Source organism: Myxine glutinosa, chromosome 1 (assembly GCF_964187855.1).
Source record: "Myxine glutinosa chromosome 1, kmMyxGlut1.1, whole genome shotgun sequence".
Classification (NCBI taxonomy): Eukaryota; Metazoa; Chordata; class Myxini; order Myxiniformes; family Myxinidae; genus Myxine; species Myxine glutinosa.
The window spans coordinates 370951459-370969887 of NC_136261.1; the positions used below are offsets into that span (position 1 = coordinate 370951459).

General features: G+C 42.8%; 1 protein-coding gene across 4 annotated transcripts in view; it reads left to right on the plus strand.

Moving 5' to 3' along the window:
* The window catches only part of LOC144889530 (nuclear factor 7, brain-like), a 31161-nt gene extending 13426 nt beyond the window's left edge, over positions 1-17735 (plus strand). For 3 of the 4 annotated variants that reach the window (XM_078770145.1, XM_078770143.1, XM_078770146.1), the window contains 6 exons: positions 2181-2276; positions 3359-3592; positions 5589-5611; positions 6077-6204; positions 8310-8363; positions 17073-17735. In XM_078770145.1, coding sequence (XP_078626271.1) covers positions 2181-2276; positions 3359-3592; positions 5589-5611; positions 6077-6204; positions 8310-8363; positions 17073-17602 — 1065 coding nt within the window. In that variant the 3' untranslated portion in view covers positions 17603-17735. Of the gene's footprint in view, positions 1-2180; positions 2277-3358; positions 3593-5588; positions 5612-6055; positions 6205-8309; positions 8364-17072 lie in introns of all 4 variants that reach the window. The other variant, XM_078770144.1, reaches the window with a different exon arrangement.
* Positions 17736-18429: the final 694 nt, after the last annotated feature.

The window sequence follows — 18429 nt, forward strand, 5'->3', positions numbered from 1 at the left end:
CATCTCCATTAGCCACAATCCCTCCTGGACCAACTAAATATCTGAGTTGGCTTGGAAAGCCATTGCCTCATTGGGAATTCTCCATCATGCAAAGACAAATTATAATTTTTAACAACCCACGAGGCTTGCAGCTGCAGCCCAATGGAGTATTGCTTTCCTTCTGGGCTCATGTCCCTATTTCACACCTTTTCAACTTGAATCCACGGATAAACATGTTAATTGGATAAACATGTTAAATAAACAAAAGCAGTGCAATCTCCTTCAGCAATGCGGCATCCCTGGGCCTGTTACTCCTGCATCTCTGACAGCTTGGTTGGCTCTCTATGTTCTCCTGTGTCCTTGTTGGCATTTCACCCTCTCCCCTTTCAATGTTCTGTCTCCTCACCCTTCAACCCCCCACAGGGTTCTGCCACGAACTCACTTCTTGTGAAACTCGCAAAATCCAGACTCACTGCTCACATCCATCAAGGAATGATTTTACACGATGGAGGATGCCCGATCTGTGGTTGCTTTTGCAAACCAACTTTGTAACATGTTCAACCGAAGAGATGTCAGAAGTTAGACACTGAATCTCTTGGACACTCAGTGGTTGAACATGGAAATATGGGGGTTTATGTAATGGTCCTTCTGGTGTGAGACTGAGAGATTTGCCAGGTATGCAAGGTGTGATCCATTTTGTTTGTCCAACAATTCCAGATCGTGAGACAGTGATGCAGCTGCTGTATCTGCCTGTCCGCAGGATACAGTACTGTACTATATAATGTGGAGTCATTTGTGCAAGTGCTGGAAGTCCAGAAGCCAGGTATGATGGCTTTCTTGTATGCAGCAGTTAGTGAGCTTGACAAGTAGACCAGGATGCTACTTTGTATTGATTTATCTAAAATATGTCCAAGCCATGTTATATCAACATGTATCTTGACGATTTGTTTCAGATTCAAACCTTCTTACCATTTCTAATGGCGAAGCAAAATCATTTGCAAAGTTGAATGACACAGAATCCAAAATGATGATCCGTCGTGAGGTTCTTTGAAAAGACAAAAGACTTTCCATCTATATCGATAATTGTTGACGTGATTTTGCTCGAAATGGAAGCACGCTTACCGAAACTACACACACGGTTTTGATGAAACATGCCCAGTGCCCACAACCTTCATCACCCGTGATGTACCAATGTTTGTTCATGGCATAAAAAACTCAAGGTCTAAGGTGGTCTGTGGGGCCCCACCCAAAATTGGTATTTGCTCTCTTTTCTGAAACTACACATACGATGTTGATGAAACTTGGCCACAAACTTCATATCTGATGCCTAATGAAGGTGTATTGACTGAATAAAAATCTGAGCACATGAAGGGGGTTTACAGGGGAGGGGGTTGTGAGGGTTGTGAGGGTTGACCGCCCCCCAACCCCCCAAATACGAATTCGCTCTCTTCTCTGAAACGACACACACAATTTCAATGAAATTTGATCACAACCATCATCACTCATGATGTACAAAAGTTTGTTCACCGCATTAAAAAATATCGTGGTCTGTGGGGGGTTTGAGTGACTGTTGCTCCTGATCCAGGTGAGCTTCAGAACCCGTTGTCCTATTTTTGCTTGGCTCATGGGGGCGATCCACAAAATGTTGGACATATCAATTTTTTGACTCTGGTGGTAATTCTTGGGAAAAATGCCAGGGGTATGGAAAAGGCCTCTTGATATGGCATGTGCCACGTGGCAAAGTATAGAAAAGATGTGACATTTTCTAGCTTGTAGAAAATGCCAAAGTATAGAAAAGAAGGGACATTCAAAAAATCTCATGTGCATGCTGGTCTACCCTTATGTTCTGAGGAGGAACCAAGTAATGCTCCTGAAAAGTTCATATAAATGGCGCCAATTTCATTCATACAGCTGCATGAAGAAGTAAATGTATTTTATTTGCCAGATGTGGGGCGCCCCTTTATAGTCCACCTCTGCTTCCTTTAACTATCAATTATTCACCATGATAATAATGTTGATGAGCTCTCTTCTCATACAGTTGTATAAATAAAGAAGAGTTCATATTTAATTTGGAATTGACAAATGTCTTGTCTCCACTTTTTTGCAAATACATTTTAAAATCATTTTGTGCAGTTTGTGCCTCATCGTTTCCACATACAGATGAACAATTCCCTTTACCTGGACTTATTTATTCTGTGCAGGGCGTTTTGAATGCAAAGTGTCCTGAACTATCAAAGTCAAAGCAGCACCTTGAATCCCAACTCCATCAGCTGAAGCGGGAGGTTGAACAAACACAGGTATGAAGTACCAAGGAATGGACGTGATTGAAGGAAAGAGAATTAGCATCTGGAAAAAATATTTGTTTCTCCAATGGGTGACATCACCACAGCTCAAACTACACAATCTTACTTGCATCTCAGCCATCTCAGGCCACCTCTGGCCATCTACACACACTAGCCACCAACCACCTGACCCAAAACAATGTCAATCCATGACCATTAATGTGAGATTTACTTCTAAATCTAACTGAACAGACTTTTTTTTTGAAAGTTGTCTCCTTAAAATGGTTTCAAGTTATTGTTAAAATGCTTTTTTGGATACAAGAGTCAGCTCATGGAAGAGCAAGATACAGAGTGAAAAAAGGAAATGTATTGACGGTGGGGCAGTGGGGCAAAAGGTGGAACATGAAAAGGTTAGGGAATTAATTAATGGGCAAAAAAGAAAAAATAACAAGATGTGAAGAACGCATTAACCTGCAAGACGATTGGCTTGGGGAAGTGGGGAGTGGTGGTGAAAAGTGGTGAAATAGTGAAAGTGGTAAAATATTGCAGGTTTGGATGGTTCAGGATGACGGGAGAGGGTAGTGGGATGCCAACATCGAGCCGTGGAGGGTAGACCGGGATTGAACTTTTTCATGAAGATTATTTCACAAGCCAGAGAAAAGAGTTGAGGTGGGCAGGTATCCTGTAATATTACTGCCCACCTCTGTGCAATTCCCTGGAAACAAACTCTGTCCATATCTGAACAAGTGTTGGTGTTTTTTTGTGATCAGGAAATCTGAAATTTTATTTTATTTCTTTCACTTTTAAAGATTTATACCTTTTCTGCCTAATTCTGTCCATTTAAATGCGAACTAGTTAAAATCTCCCTCATCTCGGTTGGGTAAATGTTGAAATTTTCCATCAACCCATCAACTCACCCCAATAAGTGTTGTAGATAAGTGTCCTGTCCAAAACATTATGTCCTTCTAAATGCACTCGTGCAATATGTCCTAATCCTTCTTCAGTCGTAATTCTTAGTTCTCTTTAGTTTTAACCTTTTTTCTGATGGTTTATTCTTGACTTTTAACTCCAATCGCACAATGATTGATTTATTCCAGGATTCAGGCAAAGGGACTGTGGACAGGATGGAGAAAAAGCGATTGGCGTTGTACCAATATGTGGATAAATCTGTGGATCTGATGAAGAGTAGCGTGATCAAAAGACAAAATGAGAAGCTTTTTCTCCTTCAGAAGCAAATGGACAAGGTGAAGGAGCAGTTGAACTCTCTCCATGAAACAAATTCCACATTGAAAGCAGCACTCCAGGATCTTGAGACTATTTCATTTTTACAGGTAGGCATTCTTCTTCACCTTTTACAAAAGTGGTCATGTTTAATTGTCAATATTTATTGAATTTAATTTTTTTAGAAGAGAAAAAAATGGACTAATCATAAACCTGTAGGACATGAGAACCGATTGAATGCTAGGACTTGGGGTATTGCTCGGAGAGTGAATTAATGGCACATTGTACTTTAGGAAGCATAATAACACAACATGAATATACCATCAGATGTGGAGATGTTGTCCTTGACACAGACCCTGGAAGGTTCATTTATCACTCTTGTTTCGGGATTATAGTTCCACATTTACCACAGCAGTGATTACTGACAGTTGTCACGCTATTTGAGATTGCAAGAACAGTAAGTTACACGTATAATGCTTATATAGGGCTGCTGGTGTGAGGGAAGACCAAGAAAGAAGCATTAATAAGATTTTGAAAGGTAAGTGTTGAGGGAAGATTTATTGATTGGGGGTGGGGAAGATTTACATGTTCATGAAGGTGTGGGTTAAGTTTTCTTTTAGTGATTGAAAGAGTAACCACAACAAATATTCGATGACGCCTGTTCCTGATGCCTGAAAGTTGAATTACGATGACGCCTGTTCTGCCACGTCAGTGCGAGGTAGTCTTCCTTTGGTCGTCGCCCTTCATGGATGAAGGCGACATAATGAAGGCACCGATGACATCATTAACATATATTATTCCCCATGGGGAGTACTTGACAATGAGCCATACTTCAATTTTTTCCATTGAGTAGTTTCGGAGATGTGGAGGTGCAAATTTTTTCCAAGGTGGCGTCCATGCCACGTGACCTATGACGTCATAATTAACAGCAAAAAAATCAATTGGCAGAGGCGCTCCGACGGTAAAATTTTACGTCAATCGGACCAACAGTTGCCAAGAAAATGAATTTTTTAATGCAGACATGGCACACATATGGCACACGTACGCACCTGAATGCTTAACCCCACTTTTCACTTCACGAGCAAAGGTTAATTAGATATTTCTGTGTTGTACACCACTCCTTTCCTATGCCATCTCCTGGCGCTGCATGACATCATTGCTGAGCCCCCTTCGGTGCCCGGCAATGGCGCACACTTTAAGGGAGACATCGGTTTTCACTCCGGTTTCTTGCTTTCTTGCTTTCTTGTTTTCTTGGTTGTCCGAGCGATATCTCTGAGGTCCTTTGAGCTAGGAAGCTGAAATTTGGACACGACAGTGACCAAGTGATGGGCTACAAAGGATATTTTTGATTTATTAAGCAATTCATCGATTAATTATTGAATTTGTCCGATTAATGACTTGATTACTTAAGTTTTTAAAAAGTTATACATTCGGATAAAACGGTGGTGGTTTAGGTATTATATTAGCCAATTGATTAATTATTTAATTATTTTATGATTATTATTTATTTATTTTCATTATTAATCATTTATATATTTGCTTTCTCATCTTTGCACCTTTTGAGCTAGCAAGCTGATATTTTGACACGACAGTGACCAAGTGATGTGGCTAAAAACGATATTTTTGATTTAATGATTAATCATGACTTATTGAATGAATGACTTATTGAATTGATTTTTTAAAAATTTACAGCTTCGGATCAAGCACTGGTGGATTACTTATGCTATTAGCCAATTGATTAAGATAATATTGTATGAATACCCTTTATTGATTTTAGTTACGCAATTAATCCATCAGTTATTGTACACCTCTCCCTCCCAATATAGTCTCTCTGAGCTGCACGGCGGTATTGCCATGCGCCGGAGGTGCCCCGGCAATGCAGCGCTGGAGGATATATATTTATTTGGAATGGGGGCGGTGTACTTTGAATGTATCTGTACTTGTTGTGTTGTTATCTTCAAGTGGGTACATTATACAGCCTGTAAAATGAAAATTAATTTCACGCTTAAATTTGCAAATTCAACAGTGTGCATTATTTACATTTATGAAGATGGCATTCATTAACGAAGAAGTCGTGAGGTAATTCACTGTTTTCTTCCTTTTCAGGGTTATAAGGATGTCATAAAAAGGTAAGACTGTGATGGTGTCCATCACATTGTTTGACACATCATCATGGTTTTTTCCTCATCTCTGTTCCTTCTTCATAACCATCATTCATTTTCATTCATCTCCAGATATATTTTATTGTCTACTTCTTCCAAAAATATGTAATTCCCAAAAATGTCGCAACTCGTTCTCATTTGATGATTCTTGTTATATAATGTAACCTGAATCCATATTATATGAGAGAACATGAAGAAAATAAAAGTTTATCAAGTCCATTTGTTTTAAACATTCTCCTTTTCATATCTTCGCTGAATTATAGATTCTCATCGAAAGATTGGCGCAAATATAAATTCCATCTATCATTCTATTTCAACCACACTTTTATCGATATCTTCCATATTTGAGGCTTTTATAATATCATTTTACAAACCTTTTTCTCCTCCAATGACCCCCTGACCTTCCTGAAGTTTTTTCTTTTTCATGCCAAGGCTCGAGTCGGTGTCACATTTTAAATCTCTGAAGATGGCACAACCCACAGTGTTGGACTTCTCCAAGGAGGAGAAGAATCTGGGCTCATTAATTGAACTCCATGAGAACTTTCTGAAGAATATAAGGAGTGAGTGACAAAAATGTGCTATTTTGTAAGGAGAATAATTATTTGGGGAAAATGAGATGCGAGAGAACCAGGAAGGTTAATAGAAAAGTGAAAAGTATATAAATGACAAAGATCATTGTCTTCCTCTCATACACAACTTTCAAAAGGACATAATCTGTTGGGGCACCTTAGCGGTGTTTGGGGCACCTTAAAGGATATCGTACAGTACCTTCAGAAAGTATTCACACCCCTTGACTATTTTCACATTTTGTTGTGTTATGGCCTGAATTTAAAATGGATAAAATGTAGATTTTTTTGGTCACTGATCTACACGTAATACCCCCATAATGTGGGATTAATTTTTTTAGAATTTCCTTTTACAAAATAATTAAAAATGAAAAGCTGAAATGTCTTGAGTCAACAGGTATTCAATACTTTTCCTATGACACTCCAAATTGAGCTGAGGTGCATCCAATTTCCTTTGATCATCCTCAAGATGGATGTTCAACTTAATTGGATTCCACTATGGCCAATTCAATCAATCAATCAAAATGGTTTGTCGAAAGCATGTCTGGCAGAGAATGGCTGAATTGCACATGCATACATATTCATAATTTGCAATCAAAGATTGCTTACAAGATAAAAGTTTATAAAATACAATTAGTGCATTGACAAAAAAATGTTAAATTAAAAAACAAACATGGCACGTTTCAAACAGAGCTAATGGTGCTCAATTGATTGGAAATGATATTAGAAAGAAACACACCTTTCGATACAAGGTCCTGCAGTTGACAGTGCATGTCAGAGAAGAAACTACCATAAAGTCCAAGGAACTGTCTGTATAACTCTGAGATAGAATTGTGAGGAGGTGTATATCTGAGGAAGGGTATCAAGCAATTTCTAGAATGTTGAAAGTTCCGTCCGACCAAACTGAGCAACCGGGCAAGAAGCACCTTGGTCAAAAGGTGAACAATAACCCAATGACCACTGTGACAGAACGAGAGTTCCTTGGCTGAGATGGGAGAACCTGCTGGAAGGTTAAGAGTCTGCAGCACTTCACAAATCTAGGCTTTATGGCTGGATTTGTGAAGCCAGACAAAGCCACTCCTGAGAAAAAGGCACATGACAGCATGCCTGGAATTTGCAAAAAGATACGTGAAAGACTCTGTGAGTGAGGCAACATATTCTGTGGTCTGATGAGACGACAATTGAACTCTTCGGCCTGAATGCAAAGTGCTATTTCTGGCGGAAACAGAGCACAGCTCATCACCCATCTGACACCATCCCTACTGTGAAACACGGTGGTGGCAGCATCATGCTGTGGGAATGCTTTTCAGTGGCAGGGACTGGGAGACTTGTAAGGACAGAGGGAACATTGAATGGAGCCAAGTACAGTCAAATCCTTGATTAGAACCTGCTTCAGAGAGGAAAAGACCAAACGAGATTTTGGAGCTGTGAGGGCTGGTATAAATATCTTTTCTTTGTTTCCTTTTTCCTGTTTCCAGTGGGACGGGGCAAGATAAATTATCCTTGATTTTTGCATTTATTGCTTGAAGGTAAGGCGTGTGTGTGTGTTTTTGTGTGTGTGTGTGTTTTTGTGTGTGTGTGTGTTTTTGTGTGTGTGTGTGTTTTTGTGTGTGTGTTTTTGTGTGTGTGTGTGTGTGTTTTTGTGTGTGTGTGTGTATTTTTGTGTGTACCCACAGCTCGCTTGTATTAACAGGAAATGAACTAAATGGAACTAAACACCTCTCAGTCTCATCCACAGATATTTCTCGTATTTCCTATTTTTCCAGGAGTCTGATTTTCATCCAGGAGCAAAACAATTATGGTTAATCATCTATGATTTGCCACTCGTTTAAATGCTGAAAATCATGTTTAAAAAGACTATGTGAGTTACACACTATTCCCGAGCAGCGGCAGGTTAAAAGTGCCCTGATGGGCAGAAGCAAGTCCCTGAAAATTCACACACAGCGCATGCGGGAAAGGCCTCGTTAGCATTCACACATTGTTCAAATCTGTTCATGTTTAGAAATTGTTCCTTAAAGCAAAAAATATTTACTGTATAAATAAACAGCAGGGTGTCCACATTGATTGTGATGTTGCTTTACCTTTCCTTCTTTCAACAGAGCCAGTGGAGCTCCAAATGGCTGAGCTGGACCAGAGCAGCTTGAGAAGTCTTTGTAAGTGAAATGAAGGGAAATGGGACATGGAGGGTGAAGGGATTGAAATGAATGATATTTAACGAGGAAATTCATTGTCCTTCTTTGGTTTTTCTCTTTTTCCATGATCTTTCAAAATTCCCACTTTCTTGACTTTAATTCGTTCCCTTTCCTTTGATTTTGCTTCCCTTTTTTATTCATTCTGATGCACTTGTTTCTTTTCTCTCTTACATGGTTTATATGTTCAACATAGTTAAAGCTTTCTTGTTTTTTGAAAGTTCACTTTTGAAAATTTTTCCACAAAATCATCAAGGACAAACTATAAAGAAATTTCAAACAGATAATGCATCACCAAAACTAATTTCAAACAAAGAATGCATTTTCATCTGATCATGTGCTTGTGAAGATCAACATCTCTGGCCATTCTCAGTAAACAGGCAATCCTTACATCACTGCCTCATTTACACTTAATCAATTATTGCTTCAAGCTTCGACAACACTCCACTGGTTACAACATTACTTGATTACTCTTGTAGTCCAGCCACATACGGAGACTCCACAAATTAGCAGCCTGAATACAGTACATGATCATCAACAGTACATGATTTCAGTACCTGATCAGTTCTCAGTACATGATCATCAACTTTTTACAAACTGCAAGGACATCTCTAATAACAACATTATATAATTATCTACATTTGTGATTGGTCACTCGAAGTTGATAAAAAAGAAAAGTAGGAATGACAACTGAATTTGCAATAAGTCCCTGAAATTACATCGGAGCTTACGACAGTGCATTCAGAAAGTATTCAGACCCCTTCACTTTTTTCACATTTTGTTATGTTGCAGCCTGTTGCTGAAATCGTTTAAATTCATTTTTTCCCTCATCAATCTACACTCAATACCCCATAATGACAAAGAGAAAACAGGATTTTAGAAAGTTTTGCAAATTTATTCAAAAGGAAAAACTGAAATATCACATTGACGTAAGTATTCATACCCTTTGCTATGACACTTGAGATTTAGCTGAGGTGCCTCCCATTTGTCTTAATCATCTTTGAGATGTTTCTACACCTTGATTGGAGTCCACCTGTGGTAAATTCAATTGATTGGACATGATTTGGAAAGGCACACACCTGTCTATATAAGGTCTCACAGCTGACAATGCATATGAGAGCAAAAACCAAGCCATGAGGTCAGAGGAACTGCCTGCAGAACTCAGAGACAGGATTGTGTCGAGGCACAGATCTGAGGAAGCCTACAAAAAAATTTCTGCATAATTGAAGGTTCCCAAGAGCACAGTGGCCTCCATAATTCTTAAATGAAAGAAGTTTGGAACAACCTGGACTCTTCCGAGAGCTGGCCGCCCGGCCAAACTGAGCAATTGGGGGAGAATGGCCTTGGTCAGAGAGGTGACTAAGAACCCGATGATCACTCTGGCTGAGCTCCGGAGATCCTGTGTGGAGATGGGAGAAACTTCTAGAAGGACAACCGTCACTGCTTTATGACAGAGTAGCCAGACCGAAGCCTCTCCTCAGTGAAAGACACATGAAAGCCAGCTTGGAGTTTGCAAAAACGCACCTAAAGGATTCTCAGACTGTGAGAAACAAGATTCTGTGGGCTTTTTTTATTCGCTTGTTTCTGTTATTTTTTACAACGTGGAATAACACAATGGTTTGGTGCCCAATCTTGGAGCAAAAGTGTCAAGATACACTACCGGTCAAAAGTTTTAGAACACCTCAATTTTTCCAGTTTTTATTGAAATTTACGCAGTTTAATATCCAGTGAATAACCTGAAATGGTACAAAGGTAAGCAGTAAACTGCTCGAAGTTAAAAAAAAGTTTAGGTTTGCAAAAACGGGGATATAATGTAAATTGCACAGTTATATTGTAAAAAAAAAAAAAGGCCTTCTTCAGTGAACAAGTAATGGGTTAACAACTTAGAGCTGCTCTGCAGCAATGTAAGTAAATTAAGCCTTGAAAGTTGATGCAAACAATTCGTACAGGTGTCCCAACCTCTGCTGATTACTTGATTACAAACCCCCTGTCTGTATAAAAGCAGTGTTGAAACAGACTGTTATTGTACCCTCCGAAGCATTATTTGGACAATATTGCAATGCAGGAAGTAGTATATTGGAAACTGGAGGAAACTGAGGGGAAGAGGTCTGGCAGACCCAAAGCCACAACATAATCAGAAGACAAGTTTCTGAGAGTCAACAGCTTGCGTGATAGGCGGCTCACAGGACAACAGCTTCAAGCACAGCTTAACACTGGTCGAAGTAAGCAAGTCTCAGTTTCAACTGTGAAGAGAAGACTTTGAGCTGCAGGTTTGACAGGTCGAGTGGCAGTAAGAAAGCCATTGCTAAGATGGCTAAATAAGAAAAAGAGGCTTGCCTGGGCCACGAAGCACCGCCAGTGGACTACTGAAGACTGGACACACCTGCAGGTTGTCCAGGTGTGAAAGCCTAAACACACCTCCAGGCGACGTCAAAACTACTTTCGAGGAAAAGAACAAGAGGCCAGGCCTCAAATCATGGAATGGCCAGCACAGTCTCCAGACTTAAACCCCATCAAGCTGGTTTGGGATGAATTGGACAGAAGTGTGAAAGCAAAGCAACCTACGAGTGCAACTCATTTGTGGGAACTTCTGCAACAGTGTTGGGAAAAACTTCCCAAACAATATTTGATTTCCATTGGAGAAAGAATGCCACGAGTGTGTTCGGCGGTTATATCTGCAAAAGGTGGATACTTTGCTGAGTCAAAAATTTAAATTAAATTTTGTTAAACAAAATGATTCTATGATTTCTTTTTTATCTCCAATTGTTTATTTGTTCTATGCTTAATTTCAGAGTACATTGAGACATAAAACTGCGTAAATTTCAATAAAAACTGGAAAAATTGAGCTGTTCTAAAACTTTAGATTGGCAGTGTATCTTAATCAGCAATGTCAAACACTGTACATGTATGTGTTCCTATATTGTTTTACGTAAGCCTGACTGTATCTTGCAGCTCTGTCTTATTGCTCATTTCTCAAAGAGTAATGTCTTAATCCAGCCTCAGGCCACACAATGAACTGCACTTTGAAATGCCCCAAATAACTGTTGTGGTTTCCCTCCAACCAATAGGGTGAGAACAGAGGGGAGGGGCGGAGCCTTTCGAGAGGAATTTATGGATGGCTGGACGTGAAAGACACTCTCGTGGTTTTTACTGTTTTGCTTACTTGAAGTGTCAACAAAACTTATTAAACACTCGAACTGCAACTATCCTCAACAAACTACTATGAGAGTACGAAAACATACTCCAACTTTCGTTTTGTATCTGTGGGTGGGGCCAATATTTTTTTTTATCCGCGTCATCCTGACGTTGGTACGTAGAGTCGAAAGTGCCAGCACACACTGATAATAGTTTTGTAAAGTTAAACTCATTGAAGAACTTTATCAGGACAAGATATAAGTATTTATCTGTAGTATCCAAATCCTGGTTCTGAGAAATCAGAAGACCTCAGTAATACTTGAGTAGATTCTGTCCAGACAAAAATAGTCACTATAAATCATCAGAAAGACGTTAGTCAAACACACTGTACACGTGACACACTTTTTCATCTGAGCACGTGCACAGCAAGGTTCAGGGTTGATCGAGTAGGGAAACTAGGAACTTTATATTTAAATATCAATTCGTTGACCATTGACCAGTGCAGTCAACGCAGTATGCCAAAACAAAGATGAAAGAAACACTAAATGTCAATTCAAATATTTATTCAATTCAGAGTTCGAGTTGATCCCTTGTTCAGCCTGTTCTATACAACGGCATCAGTGATGCGCCGACGTAGCGAATCTGCCGCCGAGAAACCGTGACTCGAGATGGTTATTGATCATGTGGTTCGCTTTGCCTTGACCCGTGACTGGAAGGTTCGTGATCACGTGTCCCGTGTGGGGTGCCGGTGTGCAGCTATTATTTTATTTTCATAAATGTAACACTGAAAAACAAGGCATTTCCGAGGCAGGATATTTCTGCTGATATCATTTGATTCCACATTATCACGCACAACGCCGACACTGAGGCAAATGTGTCCAGTGGCCCCGCGTCCAGCAAGCTGAACGACCGTCATAGCCACGCCTACCCCGGTCCTATTATTGGCGCTGAGGAAGCGCCTTTCGCGATTGACTTCCAGCCAGTGTAACGCTAATTCCTGTCACAGGAATTCGGAGATCATATAAGTGGGCGTGGCAGTTCCTGATTGGTTCGTGTTGGGGAACGCCTTCTCGCTGCCGACGTGACGTAAATTCGCGCACGCGCACTGGTGAAGCTTACTCGATCTTACTCGATCCCATATTACATGTACTTTCATTGCATACAAATTATACTTCCTCCTAGAAATTCCAAGCCCGAACCTCAGCGCAATCCAAGAGGATTCACTTGTTATGTAAAGAAATGTAGTTTTACGTAGTTTTCGTGGAATCCTTTCAAACTATTAGAATTATAATACCAAAGGATGTCACAGGAAGTAAAACTCAGTCGGATGGTCGCCGAACGAATCATTGCCATTGACAGAGGCAGCGCAGAAATATGTTGTCTGAAGAAGATTAGGCCTATGATGAACAACAAGACGTGAGTGGTTCGTGTGCAGCCACCCGGCTGATGGTTGCATCATTTTCTGGAAGTGTGGCTGTGCCGCAGACGCAGTGCCACTGTTAACTAATAACTACAAGGGCACTCGGTAGTGGGAATACCCCTGGTGGAGGCAGAGTGCATACCTCTGGTAGGGTGCATACCCCTGGTAGGGTGCATACCCCTGGTAGGGTGCATACCCCCGGTAGGGTGCACACATCTGGTAGGGTGCACACATCTGGTAGAGTGCATACCCCTGGTAGAGTGCATACCCCTGATAGAGGGGATACCCCTGCTAGATTGCATACATCTAGGAGAGTGCATACCCCTGTGAGGGTGCATACCCCTGGTAGAGTGCATACCCCTGGTAGAGTGCATACCCCTGGTAGATTGCATACCCCCTGGCAGATTGCATACCCCTGGTAGAGTGCATACCCCTGGTAGAGTGCATACCCCTGGTAGAGTGCATACCCCTGGTAGAGTGCATACCCCTGGCAGAATGCATACCCCTGGCAGAATGCATACCCCTGGCAGAATGCATACACCTGGTAGAGTGCATACACCTGGTAGAGTGCATACACCTGGTAGAATGCATACCCCTGGCAGAATGCATACCCCTGGCAGAATGCATACCCCTGGTAGAGTGCATACACCTGGTAGAATGCATACCCCTGGCAGAATGCATACCCCTGGCAGAATGCATACACCTGGTAGAGTGCATACACCTGGTAGAGTGCATACCCCTGGCAGAATGCATACCCCTGGCAGAATGCATACACCTGGTAGAGTGCATACACCTGGTAGAGTGCATACACCTGGTAGAGTGCATACACCTGGTAGAGTGCATACCCCTGGCAGAATGCATACCCCTGGCAGAATGCATACCCCTGGCAGAATGCATACCCCTGGCAGAATGCATACCCCTGGTAGAATGCATACCCCTGGTAGAGTGCATACACCTGGTAGAATGCATACCCCTGGCAGAATGCATACCCCTGGCAGAATGCATACCCCTGGTAGAGTGCATACACCTGGTAGAATGCATACCCCTGGCAGAATGCATACCCCTGGCAGAATGCATACCCCTGGTAGAGTGCATACACCTGGTAGAATGCATACCCCTGGCAGAATGCATACCCCTGGCAGAATGCATACCCCTGGTAGAATGCATACCCCTGGTAGAGTGCATACACCTGGTAGAATGCATACCCCTGGCAGAATGCATACCCCTGGCAGAATGCATACCCCTGGCAGAATGCATACCCCTGGTAGAGTGCATACACCTGGTAGAATGCATACCCCTGGCAGAATGCATACCCCTGGCAGAATGCATACCCCTGGTAGAGTGCATACACCTGGTAGAATGCATACACCTGGTAGAATGCATACCCCTGGCAGAATGCATACCCCTGGCAGAATGCATACCCCTTGCAGAATGCATACCCCTGGCAGAATGCATACCCCTGGTAGAGTGCATACACCTGGTAGAATGCATACCCCTGGCAGAATGCATACCCCTGGCAGAATGCATACCCCTGGTAGAGTGCATACACCTGGTAGAATGCATACCCCTGGCAGAATGCATACCCCTGGCAGAATGCATACACCTGGCAGAGTGCATACACCTGGTAGAGTGCATACACCTGGTAGAGTGCATACCCCTGGCAGAATGCATACCCCTGGCAGAATGCATACCCCTGGCAGAATGCATACCCCTGGCAGAATGCATACCCCTGGTAGAATGCATACCCCTGGTAGAGTGCATACACCTGGCAGAATGCATACCCCTGGCAGAATGCATACCCCTGGCAGAATGCATACCCCTGGTAGAGTGCATACACCTGGTAGAATGCATACACCTGGTAGAATGCATACCCCTGGCAGAATGCATACCCCTGGCAGAATGCATACCCCTGGTAGAATGCATACCCCTGGTAGAGTGCATACACCTGGTAGAATGCATACCCCTGGCAGAATGCATACCCCTGGCAGAATGCATACACCTGGTAGAGTGCATACCCCTGGTAGAGTGCATACCCCTGGTAGAGTGCATACACCTGGTAGAATGCATACCCCTGGCAGAATGCATACCCCTGGCAGAATGCATACCCCTGGTAGAATGCATACCCCTGGTACAGTGCATACACCTGGTAGAATGCATACCCCTGGCAGAATGCATACCCCTGGCAGAATGCATACCCCTGGTAGAATGCATACCCCTGGTAGAGTGCATACACCTGGTAGAATGCATACCCCTGGCAGAATGCATACCCCTGGCAGAATGCATACCCCTGGTAGAGTGCATACACCTGGTAGAATGCATACCCCTGGCAGAATGCATACCCCTGGCAGAATGCATACCCCTGGTAGAGTGCATACACCTGGTAGAATGCATACCCCTGGCAGAATGCATACCCCTGGCAGAATGCATACACCTGGCAGAGTGCATACACCTGGTAGAGTGCATACACCTGGTAGAGTGCATACCCCTGGCAGAATGCATACCCCTGGCAGAATGCATACCCCTGGCAGAATGCATACCCCTGGCAGAATGCATACCCCTGGCAGAATGCATACACCTGGTAGAGTGCATACACCTGGTAGAGTGCATACACCTGGTAGGGTGCATACCAGGGTGATTCATTCCATTTTTGTCCCACTGATCAGATCCGGATTCGAACGTTCACCAAAATCGAATCACCTCTTCCTTGTCACACACCCAACTTATTCACCAAGTTTCGTCCGAATCTGTCCATAACTTTTTGAGACAGCGTGCTGTATATCATTGTTCGCCCGATCATTCAATGGTGAGGTTGGTGTTGGCTTCACGGTTCAGGTGGCTGGCTTTAAATGATCGGGTCCTGAGTTTGAGCCCCTGCCATGATGTTGAACACCAGGTGGGCTGACACAGCCTGTCATCCTTTTAAGGTGGGCAAAATGAGTACCTGCCGACTGGTAATGGGGGCATTGCATCAGTGCACGTCCTGTCCCCAGAAAATGATGCAGCCAAACAGCCACAGGCTGCATCTGAACCACCACCAATCAATGAAGAAGAATCCCGAAAATAATTCTCGTATCCGGATCCGGATCTTCACCAAAATCGAATCAATTCTTTCTTATCACCTATCACACCGGTACACCGAATTTCGTCCGAATCCGTCCATACCTTTCTGAGATATCCTGCACACAAACAGACAGGGGTGAAAACATAACCTTGGTCCACCTTCGTTGGTTGGAGGTAACAATAAAATTCCTTTCACGCCATTTCATTGGCTAAGGAGTGCAGTACTGGCCAGGTCGCCACTCCGACGCAGGATACTCGAATGGTTTATTACTCCCAGTACGCTGGTACTCACCTGGTCCACCTTGGAAGGATGACAGGTTGAGTCAGCCCACCTGGGCCCGGTTGCTCGAAGCTCTCCAGTGGATAAATATGTGATATCCTTCCAGAAACCGGGCCCAGGTGTTATTTTAACGGTACGACAGGTGCTCAATCTTAGGATCTTAAGATGTTAAACCCGCCACCTTGACCGTTAAGGTAACACCAGGTTTATGTTACCCCATAACCCATTCACAAGATGTTACAATTTCCATGAAACGTCATTATTTTTATTTTAAAAGAAAATCGAACGAAGGCGAAAATTAAATATCCGGATGTGCGGGGGAGGGTTTTGTTATATGGGAACAAGAGGATGGTCGGGGGAGGGTTTTGTTATATGGGAACAAGAGGATGGTCGGGGAAGGGTTTTGTTATATGGGAACAAGAGGATGGTCGGGGGAGGGTTTTGTTATATGGGAACAAGAGGATGGTCGGGGGAGGGTTTTGTTATCTGGGAACAAGAGGATGGTCGGGGGAGGGTTTTGTTATATGGGAACAAGAGGATGGTCGGGGGAGGGTTTTGTTATATGGGAACAAGAGGATGGTCGGGGGAGGGTTTTGTTATATGGGAACAAGAGAATGGTCGGGGATTCCTAACCAGGTAAAGAAAGGTGAATTGTGTTTCGTAAAGAAGGTGAAATTAAAAATGTATTTAATATTTCAAATGTTATAAAAGAGATTAATGTGTTTGTGTTTCTGTCCGTTTGTCTAACAAAGTCTGTGACCCCGCGTCGTGTCCACAGATGGACGGACCCCGAGTCTGGACCCAAACTCTGCACATCCTTCGGTCAAGATCTCCCGGGATCTCAGGACGGCGACTCGAACCGAGACCCACAATCATCACCCGGAACATCCTGATCGGTTTGATTATTATCGACAAGTTCTTTCCTCTGATTGTTTCTCCTCGGGTCGTCATTACTGGGAGGTCGAGGTGAGGTCGAGTAGTTCGTGGGGAATCGGGATCTGTTTAAACTCCATGGGGAGGAAAGGGGGAGGGAATGAGTACAGGTTGGGAGAGAATCCCGGTTCTTGGTGTTTACTGAAATATGAAAACAAATACTACACATGCCACAACAATCAAGAAACCCACCTGTCCATGCCGGGGAATCCTGAACGGTTTGGGTTCTTGTTGGATTGTGAGGAGGGAGAGTTTACGTGTTTCGGGGACTCGCGGGTTCTGCACGTGTTCAGGGGGAACTTCCTGGTCCCCGTTAAACCCGCGATTGGGTTTTATGGTTATGATGGTGACTCCGTGCGGTTTTGCTCGTTTTAATGATTTCGTTCATTCCGTTTTGTTCATTCATTCCATTGTGTTCGTTCATTCCATTCTGATTATTTACATTGTGATTATAACAATGTATTTACAATCTGATTGTTGATTTGTTAATAAAGTTTATAAAACTAAATACATTTATTGTTTTTCTAATTTAGTGTTTGATGAAAATGCATTTATTTCCTTCACATTCCTCACATATTCACAACAATATCTGGGCATGACGTATGTCTCATGATTTTGGGATGAGAGAAAAAGTCATGGGACCTGGTTTTCTGAATTGTTGAAGTGAAAAAAACCCCAAGAATCACATCAGACTCCATCCTCATCCTGTCAGACTACCGTCTCCACCACCAACACACAACTATTAATTATTTATATATTTATACACACGACACCACCATATACCACAACTTCTACCGACACGTGATGGTTGTACCCCCAAACTGAAGTCGTGGGTCAAATCTTCCCCTTTCTTCCTGCTGCCCGAATTCATCAAGTGCTGATCGGTCCCCGTGGACCGGCCCTTTCCCTCTACACAATCTCACACTCTCCCTCTCTCTCTCTCGCTCACTCTCACTCTTTGTCTCTCCTTCCCTTGCTCTCACACTCTCCCCCTCTCTCTCTCTCACTCTCCCCCCTCTCTCTCTCACACTCTCACCCTCTCTCTCCAACACTCTCCCCCTCTCTCTCTCACACTCTCTCCCTCTCTCTCTCACACTCTCCCCCTCTCTCTCTCTCACACTCTCACCCTCTCTCTCCAACACTCTCCCCCTCTCTCTCCAACACCCTCCCCCTCTCTCTCTCTCACACTATCACCCTCTCTC